The 12,406-nt window shown below is 38.8% G+C and overlaps 1 protein-coding gene across 1 annotated transcript; it reads left to right on the forward strand.

Moving 5' to 3' along the window:
• The first annotated feature begins 7,711 nt into the window (after positions 1–7,711).
• tmem9 (transmembrane protein 9) lies at positions 7,712–11,627 on the forward strand. The gene is made up of 6 exons (XM_083919701.1): positions 7,712–7,847; positions 7,977–8,120; positions 8,997–9,088; positions 9,199–9,307; positions 9,576–9,707; positions 10,131–11,627. Exons 2-6 carry the CDS (start codon positions 8,031–8,033, stop codon positions 10,269–10,271), a joined length of 564 nt encoding a protein of 187 aa, XP_083775827.1. The 5' UTR covers positions 7,712–7,847; positions 7,977–8,030; the 3' UTR covers positions 10,272–11,627.
• The last annotated feature ends 779 nt before the right edge of the window (positions 11,628–12,406 follow it).

A 12,406-nucleotide genomic window follows, 5' to 3' on the forward strand; every position in this document is an offset into this window, starting at 1 on the left:
GCCTTTCTCAGGTTTGTTAAACAGTCTTTTCACTCCTCTTTTAAGAGACAGCCTATTGATAAAGTCAATAAAGTCCAGAGAGAGCGAGATACGTTAGAAGCCATTAAACAAGATCGGGCAGCTTTGCTCTACCTAGGTGTAAAGCAGCAGGACAGATGATGGGAATTAATTCGGTGCAAAGGAATTCTTCAAATTAGGTTAATAAAAATACACTGAATTACTGATAGCAAATTGGCCAATGAGAGACACTGAGTAAGACCACCCAATAAAGCGATGCAAGGTGTCAACTCTATATTAAAGGGGATCACCACCGATTTCACTCATCAAAGTCTTTTAGTGCGCACTCACACTTGCCATTCCTACCATGCCCATGACCATGCACAATTCACGGCTACAGTCTAGTTTGTTTGACCAGTGTGAGTGCAACTGAACCTAGGAACAACGCTGTACGCTTTGCAGCCCTTGACCAGTTGAGAGGGGTGTGCATTGGCACGGCACAAGTGCGCATGTACAAGCATGAGCATAGATGGTATAGGCGTATAAGCAGGAAGCAATTGCACCTTGGAAAATTAAGGGGAAATTTAAGAGAAGAAGGTTGCTGCATTAGGCCCAATATCTTTGTATCAAAACAAACGTCACGTCCATCATCGATTTTAACAAGTTAGATCACCTACTGTATATTACCAAAAAAACAAATTTTCTTATTTACCCCTTGTGGTATCTTGCCAGGCAGATAGTTTTGGTTTGAGATATCTGAAGTTACCAAAATGTTGTTTGTGGTGCACAAACAACATTAAAATATTTATATTTAAAAAGGACTCCGACATCTCATCGTCTCAAGCCATTCTATGGAAAACGTTTTGTCCAGAGTAATGAGAAGACTATTTATGGGAGGACACATTTGATTGATTTTGATTGATTTTATCATTGCCACAAACAAAATTCATTATGGGGGAGGAAAAAATCTCATAGATGACTTTCCAACATCATGAACAACTAGAGGAGCGTGAGAAAAATATATTTTGTGGGGGGGGGGGGGTTATTCAAAAACAACACCTTAACATAATCCTCTCATTTCCCCAATCTGAATTGATCAACCCTTATTTTCTGACAAACATCCCCTTCCTCGATCCTCATGTCTCTTCCTCATCTTTCCTCTGTGCCTGCCTTCTTTACATCTCTTTCTGCTTCCCTGCCTCCTTTTAAGGTCCAGTCTGCCTCACCCGTGTGTCGAGATCAGACGTGGGGCTCTATTGATTTCTGAAGCTGTGAGATGACAAGTTGGGTCTCAGATCGCACGGTTTACATTTGATTCATCGTAAGCCAGTTGTGGTCTCAGAGGGAGAAAATGTACCAATATTTCCTTTGTCTTGAGAAGATGGTTACCTCATCCTCTTATGTGACGTGTACTTTAAGGCATCTATGTCCTAAGTGTACTATTGTTTAAGTTTGTGTTTGCGAAAGTGCTGGGGGCTAGTCCATTGTGGCACACCACTGAGCTGCCAGGTCAGATTGTAGTAAATGCCGAAACAGAGGAAGTTGAGTCGCAATGGCATTTGGAGGAGGAGGCCCCTGCGGATGAAACCCATCATACCTGCAGATGTGACCTGCAGCTGGAACAGGTGGATTACAAACTGCCACAACAAGGGAATCTCTGGGGACAGAGTATGGGGGAAACATTGACTAGATTACCGCAACTCATCGCCATCCCATTAAAGGAAAGACCTTCGACCACATAGCGACGCCCTCCCCCACAGGCAGGGTAAACTACGGGTGAGGTCCCTCTCGGAAAGATTAGACTTGACAATATTTTCTGATCTGTCATCATATTGTCAGACACACCCCTAAGTTTTCCCCTTATGCTTTCAGGCAGCTGACACAGAAACGGGTGCCACATACCATTTCTGATATGGGTCTGTGTGCATCTGTTTTGTTTGCTCGCTGTCTTGATCAGGTGTGTAGCATTTTTATCCTTAAGGATTCTATGCATCCCTGGATGTATAAATCAGTCAAACACTGGGCGTTTGTGTCACTAAAATGCTGATGTTAATGGCTGAGAAGTCTATTGACCGACCTGCCAAGCCTTGTTAAACCAACTGGCAGATTTTTCCGAGACCAAAGCTTACATCACATCCATTTTATACCAACAACAAACTTCCTTCCTCCCCTGCAGCTATTTATCTACCTTTCAATTCATGTCACCTTTTATTTCTCGCTATTGTTTTCAGCTGTCTTCCTGCCTGACCCCTGGTCTCTCTTGAAGGATGCATGTGGATTGCTGGCAGCTTGGTGTTTTTTTCTGCTACCGACATGCCACAATTCTATGATTGGCCTATAGCTTTCTTTGAAGCTTCCCTGCATCCCTCTAAACATCTTGGGCAACATCAAAGACCCATTACTGAATTACAGAGGGTTATAAGGTTCAACTGGAAGCCATTGCGATCATCTCTCCTTTCCCTTTTCCCCTCTTCTTCAGGGGTCTTGTTTCTGAAGGAGAGGAATAGCGTGGATGAGGCAGTGGGAAGGAGGAGGAGGAGCAGGAGGAGGAGGAGGAGGAGGAGGAGGAGGAGGAGGAGGAGGAGGAGGAGGAGGAGGAGGAGAAGGCAGCTTCTCTACCTGCGTTTGTGTCCATCATGTGTCATGACCGCTCTTGGCTTTCATGTTCTGTCTGGCTGAGTCTCCTGCTCCAGCAGTCTGTTTCCTTGCTGAAAATCTATGTCCCTCAGAGGCAGGAGGTACTCTCTCCTCTGCATCCATTTCAGCTCGGCTCAGCTCAGCTCAGCGTAGCTGGGCTCTGCTCTCACCTTGCTGACACCAGCTCCTCAGCAGCCACCTCTTCCCTGCATAGGCTCAGCTGGCTGACAGGCAGCTGTCCGTACGGATAAAGCAGGAGAGGACACACACTGTACTCTGAATTACCATCACTGCCTACTTTTCTAACACCTTTGCTATTGCCACCTAAAAGCTACCTAAAAAAAAACAACAAACAATACCTTAAACAAAGGTTCCACAGATTACTGGTATGTTTTTTATGTATTTTGTGGGTTCATTCTTGTCTGTGCTTTTCTACGGTCCCCATAATGTTCAAAGTAAACACAGAATACCCTATACACCCATTCATGTTGCTGCTTTTTCCAGAATAATTATGCTCGCTACATCTCAAGTGTGGCTAATTGTTTAGTGTAATATAGTGGACTTGAACTTAAACACTTGAGAAGTATACTAAGTTTGATTACCGCAGGAAGAAAAATTCAGTGGCAGGAGCCCAAAACAAGCTAACGGCTGATGAAGACAAATGTGCAAACACATGTTGGCAGAATTGCTTTTTGGTTGAGCGTGATCGGCCACGCTCAGGAGGGCGGAACCAGGCGTTGTGATTTATAGTTTTGTGCTGTCCCTGGACCACCACTGTCTGCTGCCTCCCACTACTGTAATTACCATGTGTGTCTATTAGAATAGTCCTGCTGCCCACAATGCATCACCTCAGCCTGAAGGAGAGGAGAGTAAACGGTTACCAGAGATAGTCTTGTTATTCAAACAGTGTTCTCTACAAAAGCATGATACAGAGGAAGGTTGGAGAGCAAAGAAACGCTGCAGATGATGTGATAAAGGTCAAAAAGAACAATGCTGAAAGGTTAAGGGGTGTTTTGAAAGTGTGAGATAAAGATACAGGTAGCTTCTTCTTTTAGGACATGTATGACTTTATTTGGATGCTATAAATCACATGCAATTTGACGTATAAATCCACAATCATTTACACTAAAAGCAGTTCAGTCTCTTTGTATGCTGTAACACTAGAGACCTGTCATTTAGCTTATAATTGAATTCAATGTTTTTTTTATGTACTCTCTATGTAGCTTCACCTGTGGATTTCACAACATATTACATCTTGTTTTTACGTTACCTACCCTCCTCCATCTTATCTACACTCCTCTAGGCCACTCCAAAGTCTGCTTTAACCAAAGTCTGCTGGTGAAGATCAGTTTGCTTTGCCTTGGGCCCTACAGCATCTCCTAGTGGGCAAACCGCCCACTGTTTTCAGTCCCATGAAAAGTAATGCTTTGAATAATGTGATTCAGTCAATAATTTCAAGTACCTTGACAAATAAGAGAACCAGGCATCTTCTGAGCTTGTTTATAAGTTCTATTTCTCTGCAGTGTTTCCATTATGGATAATTTTCCTTTGCTGCTTTATAGTCAGATTGTGTGCGCGGTCCACTGCCCACAGACTTTTCAAAACATTTGTGTCTGTCTGCATCAATTACATTTTTATTTAAAGCTAATAAACTGTTTTACATATAGCAACTGGATTTATTTTCTTTCTCAAATGAATTATATTTTAAGGTCAACCTAAAAAGGAAATAAATCTCCTTTTTCTTCTTCATGTGAGCTCTGAACTGATAATGAGACCTGGCACTGAGCTCCAGCCACTGTCATTTATGCTGTAATTGGCCAAAGGGTGTAAAGGGCAGCCATGCATCAGAGAAGACAGAGAGCTAAGTGGCTTACAATGACAGGACTGAGAGAACGAAATATAAGTAGATGGCTCGCATAAGTCACAAATGGAAGAGAGCTTATGAGCTGGTTTATGATACAACGTGCATGATAGCTACCAAATGACTTGGTTTTTATTACACAGATGAGTAAATGCATGCATTAACGGTATCGGTATCTGCTGAACGGTATGTCATTTCTTTTTCAGGGTTGTGCACAAACAATGTGATTGATTGAAAAGAGTTATTAAATAAAATATTCCTCATAATATGATCCAAAAAATGCATGTAATTAATAAGTGCATACATGACAGAATTACTTGAGCTTGGCCCTAATTGAACATTTTTCTTCACAGTAAACCTCTAAACAAATGAAATCTCTAATCATGCCAACATTGTTGTTTTCTTTCAGGGTTCACATTCATCCACATCCTGTTTTCTGATATGAACTGTGGATATACTCTGGCCATGACTGCTTGTGTTTGTGTTTCATAGTTGCTTATGTAGTCTTCCATCATTCATACTAACCAATGTATACATAAAAACATCCCACTTTACTCAATAGTGTTTCAGTGATGGTTTATTTCCACCAACAAACATTCAAGTTCATGTTTCAGTTTTATAAGTCATAGTATATGCAGGCTCAATGGCACAGTGAAATGTGGGCTATTTACTCAGCCAATTAAAAGCACTAGTCATATAAAAGACAAAATAATGACAATAATAAAATAAAAATGACAATAAGATGGAAGATCAGATGGGAGGACATAAGGAAAAAAGCACTCAAACATGAAGTGAGGATTGTGTGTAAAAGTAACCAAGATGTTAATCCAAACGTATTGAACAAATGTAACTGAGGAGTGAAATAAATATAATATAAATATGTACATACATGAAAATGATTACAGCATTGCAGTTTTTATAAATCTTTGAATTAAGGGTCAAATGCATGATTGAGGTTACACAGAGGATGGGGTTGCGCTGTTCACACTGATATCATAGCTCATTAGAGAAATAAACATGGTCTCAATTGATCTCTGTGACCACAAGCTCAAGTGGTCCAGACTGAATTTGTGAGCCATTGATTTCTATGTCTTATTAAAGGTATGAGTATCTTACTATACAGAGAGATGTGAAAGCAGGATTACCAGGAAATAGAGGTATCGATTGGGTCAAGAAGCTGGAGCTTACATTTCAAATTCCACCAGGGAGACAGGATTTGACAAAGTTGACTAAAAGATATGGGAAAATATACTGATAAGTCATGTTTTTAAAACAATACAGAATATTAATTGTATGTTACCATAAATATGAACAACAATGAACATTACACAGATGTTTGCTACTCCAGATACTCTAGAATAAAAGTGTACGGAAGAGGAAAAACAAAGGGTAATGAAAAGATGCAATACCACAGTGTACAAATACTTCATGACAAGTTAAATACCTGCATTGAAAATGTTGAAGTACTGAAATATCATCAACAAAATGTAAAAATACTCAGAAAGTCTCTTGTCAATGTTATATTATTATGTCAATCCATATGCTGCTCTTAATACAGGTAGGAAGATATATTAAAAAATAATTCATAACTTACTCTTAGTTATTAAACATTTTGTTAATTTGCATCAGTTGGGTTTAAAAATACAAGGTAAAAAAGCAAACATTTAGTCAGGCTTTCCAAGAGCCCTACCCATGTCGGGGTCTGAGTACTTAGTTTCACTATTTTCCTCATTATTTCCCTGTAAGTAACAATCCATCATATTCGTTATTATATATTAGATTATATTGTGTTTTAAAAAAGCTGTGAAATACGAGTAAAAAGTATAAAATTGTAGTAGATACAGTGTTGGAATGTAATTAAGTACATTCAACTCAGTACTCTACACTGAAGTATAATTTTGAAGTACTTGTATTTCCATTTCGTGCTAATTTATACATTTACTTCACAACATTTTGGAAGCTAGTATTGTACTTTTTACTGCACTGCATTCATTTGACAACATTAGTTACTAGTTACTTTGTAGATTCATATTTAAGTCAACTAATGAATTATGATGTGTTATGGAAGATATGTGGCATAATCTAAAGTAGCTGAATTTAGCGGTTCCTTTCCCAGCTGTAATAGTGATGTTTACATATTAATACATCAATAATCATAGTCCAATGATATTATTGCTAAATGGATCATTCTGTATATGAGGACTTTTATTTGTGGTACTTTTTTAAAACTTATTTAGATTTTATTTTTTTTATTAGTCTCCACCCGACCCTAACACTCGCATTAGGCATTAGGCATTAGGCTACTTGTGGTGCTTTAAAGGTTGAATATGTAGAATGAGCAGAACACCGCCATCTAGTGTCTCAAAATCGTAGTCGCCACAACAAAAAATAATTCCAGCTCTCACGTTGCCATGTTCGTCCGACACGGTCCAGTAGCCTACAGGAGACCGGAGTCTGTTTGAGCCTGTTTGAACCCATCCCCTCTGGCAAATCGCACCATAAAACAAGTATTGCAAAGGAGTTTGACTAACAGTTACCGTTACAGCTAAGTAAACATGAAAGTTATCTTACCGATCATGGAGAAACGTAGCCATTTCGGCGTGCGTTTTATTGCTGTTGAACTCCTTTATCTCAGTCCTTCGAGTGAATGGTTGGCCTATATTGACTCTCATTGTTGCCCGTCTCCCATCACTCAGCTGCAGGATTGGCAAACTCTATTTCTCCCAGTGCCAGCCTACAGTAGCTGCACCGAACAAAAGACAACCCTGGCAACCCACAATGCCGGCTGCTATTGGCTGGTACAATGTAAACAGAACTTGACAGAAACTCATTGTAAAATCTGTAAAAAATATATATATATATTAAATATTAATTCAGACTAAATATATTTTTATGGAAAAGCAATACTTTCATTCTGTACCCCTCAAAACGCCCCATGGGTGTATTTTTTTTTTTTTATTATACCTTTTAATGAAGAGTCTACATATTCAACCTTTAAGTACTTTTTATGCTAATAGTTTTGATCACAATATTTTAAATGCAGGACTTTTTACTTGATGTAATTTTTAACAGTATTTCTACACTGTGGTATTGCTGCTTTTACCTAAATACGGGAATTAAGAAATGAACCATTGAATGCAAGTCCTGAAGTACTTGTATTTGTGTCCAGTAGGTGACAGTGTCGCTGCATGTGCCGCACATATATGACGACAACCCGGAAGTAGGAAGCTCATTTGGGCGACTGTAACATAAAATAAATAAATTAAAAAATGGGCTATAGTGCGTAGCTTCCTTCATCCCGTCCACATCCTGAATGCACAGAAATAACAAACACACCAGCTACTATCACAACGTGAGTTAACTGTATTACTGCTGTTGTTTCATCGTAAGGTTGTCTTTAGCTTTAGTGTCAGCGCAGTTAACTCCTTTGTGCTGCTGTTTTTCTTGCTAGCTGGCTAACTGCAGAAATCTGATTTGACAGAGGTGCTTCTGGTGATTCTGCACCCGTCTAGCAAAGCGTGTTGCCGGTGGGAAGATGTTGTCTGGTCGGGGAGGATCTTGGCCCTTTGTTGCACCTGCAGTAGTGACCTTGTTCCTGCTGGACGCTGTTTTTGTAGAGGCGAAGGTAAAATATGCTGCGCCACACATGCTACATGATTCTTTCACAAACTCTCAGTAGTGCCATTCCCTAAACCGATTGGTTTCCGTTTTGTTAAAGAGATATAGGGAGTACGTATTTAATTAATATGTTATGTAGGTTTTGAAAGCGTCAAATACAACTCTTTATCATTGCGTGATTTATTTAATCTTATTTAGTCACGTTATTAACGTAGACCTGATTCATTCAGCTTCACATTGACATAGATTACAGGTAAAGGCTTCTTGCTTGTACGTTTGGATTTTTGAACTTTGCTCAAAATACACAAATTATGAAAACTGAAAGCAAAAGTCCCTGTTGTATCCAAACTATATATTTTTCTAAAGCAATGTAAATCGAGGGCCAACATTATCAGCTATTAATTGTGTCACAGTTTTTTTTACACAGGCAAGACCAAAACAAATGCACCAGCCTTTCTTTGAGTTGACAGAAAAAGTAAAGGTTGCATTCAAGTCTTAAGATTCTGACTTTGTTAGGTGATCATCTAATGTAACTAATGTTTTTGTAAAATATCTTTTATTATATTTATTCAAGGTTTAATATGTAGTTTTACAGTAAAAAACAAAACGATGTATATACAAGTAATCCCTCTCTATCATCACCAATGACCCACTAGAAGTGTGAGGTAGTTTTCTTGGTATTTAATGAAGGACAGGACAAGTTTCTGAGTGTGACTTTGTGGTGGTTTAGCCCCTAGCTAATAACAGCGTAGGGTAAGCAACCCTGTGACTCCCAGCTGCCACGTTGTGCCACCACTCCCCCTCAGTGTCAGATACTAAAGCACTGAACACAAGGTAGGCAAACTCTGGGGCCACTTTAACCCACTTTTCCTGACTACTACAGAATTTCGAGGACGTTCGCTGCAAGTGCATCTGTCCACCATACAGAAACATCACTGGCCACATATATAACAGAAATGTGTCCCAGAAGGATTGGTAAGAAAAACCTTTTATTTAGATTTTCAGTCATCTTGTTTTTGTCCTGTAGAGAAACATGATTAAGAATTTGTCCATCCCTTAGCTACTTGACACTTGTGTTTTTACAGTAACTGCCTCCATGTAGTGGAGCCCATGCCGGTGCCTGGCCATGATGTGGAAGCTTACTGTTTGTTGTGCGAGTGCAAGTACGAGGAACGAAGTAGCAACACCATCAAGGTACCACCAGCTTTCTTTGGGTTTTACTCTAACTTTTGGTACATGCCTCATTCAATCTTTATGCCACACAACAGGATTCCGTAAAACATTATGAAATCTCTTCAATTGTGAATGAAATGTATACCTAAAACAGAAATTGCTTATAGAGATAAGTTAAGTCCTGGTGAAGATGAGCAGGAAGTATTGTTGTCATGGGTTGATGCCAGCGTGGTAACGTGGTGATAATTATGTTAGTATTTCTACATGTTTTCCATTGTGTCTGTTCCAGGTAACCATCATCATTTACCTGTCTGTTGTGGGTGCACTGCTGCTCTACATGCTGTTCCTGCTGTTGGTCGATCCGCTTATCCGCAAACATGACGCATACACCCAGCCACTGCACAATGAGGAGGACTCTGAGGTAACCATTCAAACAAACACGTGTGATCAATGCATGCGCTTTATATTAAGGCTTGTAAGAAGCGTTAGTTAATTAGGTAATAAGGGCCTTATACATCCTTACAAGATGCTAATTAACATTATTTCTGTTGATAATAGTAACACATTATTATGCATTTATTAGCAGTTAAGTATGTTTTTTGCAGCTACCAGATCTAAAGTGAGAACAATGTTTTTTTAGGGTTAATAATTCCTTTATTATGCACTTATAAACAGACAAACAAATAGAATGACATGCAGAAAATGGCTAGATTTGAACACAGGCCTCTGTGACAAGGACTCATACATGCTACACACTCTCTACTAAGTGGCTACCTGGGAACGCAACACTCATGAACATTTTTTTTTTATTATTTATTCTTTGTTTCTGTGTGTGTGTGTTCAGGAGATGCGTCCACCGGTGGACAGTGCGCAGGCCAAAGCAAACACAGTGCTGGAGCGGGTTGAGGGAGCACAGCAGCGCTGGAAAAAGCAGGTCCAGGAACAGCGCAAGACAGTTTTTGACCGCCACAAGTTGCTTAGTTAAACCCTACAGCTCACTTCAGAGCAGGTGTAGAGTAGGTAACTTTCCTGGGCTCAGCGCTATTACAGTCACCAGCTGCACTATTACTAACACTCTTTGTCATTGCTGTGTTCTGCACCCTCTGAATAAGTATTTCCTCGTGAAGAAAAATGTAAACACTGATCAAACAAGCAGATGTTTTTTATTTAATATATGGTACATTTTAGGTTAAGTTGCAGTTGTGAAATAAACTGCGTGTTTAAGCACTGTTAAAAGCTATCATCTCAATCATTTCAGCAATTTTCAATTCCACAGATTCTGAATGTCTTGATAAAGTAAGAACATTTTATCTCTATTAACCTAGGCTGTAATTAGCTTAGAAGCTTCTTAATTTTTCTTGTTAACTTCTTGCTAATTTGGCATAATACTCGACTGTTTTTCTTGTAGCATACTTTATAAAGTTATCTCAGAACAGGTACCCTTTATGTTTGTGAATGGTCTATATAGCTATTACTGTAGGAAGCATACTCTACCTATGCTATTGTCAAGCCTTGTGCATTTCCCTGGTTAAGAACTAATAATAATTTATTTATGGTAATTATTATATGTATTTGTACCCCATTGCTTTGCATTGTAACCTAGGCATATTTAGTATAATTTGCACTAATAGAGTAATTAAAGGATGGTCAATGCTGGGCTTTAAAGCTTTGACATTGCTACCTTTTAAGATGGCCCCAATATGTGCCTTTTTCTGTTTCTCTACTTGTCCGGGTGAATCTGTTGCAGCAAATTCCAGTGCAAAAATGGTAAGTTCTACCAATACATTTTGGCAAATATAACATCCACTATCATATATCACCCAAGTGTTAGCTGAAACAATGTATTTTATCTTGAATTTAACTGTGGAAACTGATTGGACAAACATTCCTACACAAAGAGAGAAATGGAGAACAGGACATTTAACAGAGTTTTTAAGCCATCTTCAGTTTAATCAACTTTTTGCCACTGGAGAATTTTCGAAGTCAGTAAAGCTGCTCATAATGCGGTGAAGTGCGGCAGAATCAGGATGCCTCATGGCTTTGAAGGGCCTTCATGCATGATTATGTGTCATTGAAATCCCCCTTGTATGCTGCTACTGAAGCTCCCTGTTGGAAAAGTTTTAATATGGCACACTGACCCATATTACCTCATGCACAATGTGAATTACGGAAGTTTGTTTGTCTGTTTTTTGTTGGTTGTTTTATAATGGGAATGTTTTTGATTGATTTAAGTATAATTTCATATAAGTGTTTTGTATTTATATTTATCTCCAGCCTAACTGAAGTATTGCACTGCTCATGTCTATACATTCTGCTTGATGTGAAATAAAAAGAAAATACTTCCCCTCCAAAAAATATAACATACTATTTTTGTTTTTCACCTCTCTGGATGTTTGCAGAAGTCACTGCTATTGTTGATGAACAATAGGGGGCGACAGAGTACTCAATATGTGTGCTCTCAGTTTGCACTACTGTACAGAAATGTTGCTTTATCATTAACTTCATCCTCACATTTAGTGATGTATTAAGGTTTTGGGAAAACTTTTGGCTGTTTCACATATGTCATATTTTTTTTATACCAAAATCACATGTAGCACTGTCCAAACACATTTATTTAGGGATAGGGCGATAGTTTTGATAGTAAGAACATATTTTAATAATCTTACAAAACGCTGTGGTCCAAGTTAAAGATTCTGAGCACATTTTAATCACCAACTCAGCAAATGAGCTGTTCAAATTCTTGATTTAGGTCTGAAGTTATGCGTCAAATTAAACATCAGTTTGATGCATATGTTAAGTTTTGCTTGCATTTTCTATATTGCGACCCATTGTACAAACATTTTGTAAGTGTTTATAACACAACAATGTAGTTTTCATTTTCCTTATGGATGCTCAGCAGGAGAGGTTATAGTTGTTGACAAATACATTTTAAACCTAAACCATATACTAAATGTTTGTATACTGCTTATAAATACTTTATTGGGGGAGTAAAGTGTTAATGACCACGTCACCCAGCCCTAAAGTCCTTGCACAGAGTCCTACACAGGATGCAGAAACATCCATGTGTATTTTCCCTTCGTCTCTGCTCACCATGTATTCACAGTTCAGAGTTCAACACCC

The sequence above is a fragment of the Echiichthys vipera genome (assembly GCF_963691815.1).
Source record: "Echiichthys vipera genome assembly, chromosome: 9".
Lineage (NCBI taxonomy): Eukaryota > Metazoa > Chordata > Actinopteri > Perciformes > Trachinidae > Echiichthys > Echiichthys vipera.

Excerpts from the sequence above, each read along its gene's own strand:
- tmem9 (XM_083919701.1), top strand. The coding sequence starts at position 8,031 with ATGTTGTCTGGTCGGGGAGGATCTTGGCCCTTTGTTGCACCTGCAGTA. Across the intron at positions 8,121-8,996 it reads CTGTTTTTGTAGAGGCGAAG|AATTTCGAGGACGTTCGCTG; the intron begins GTAAAATATGCT and ends TGACTACTACAG. Across the intron at positions 9,708-10,130 it reads ACAATGAGGAGGACTCTGAG|GAGATGCGTCCACCGGTGGA; the intron begins GTAACCATTCAA and ends GTGTGTGTTCAG.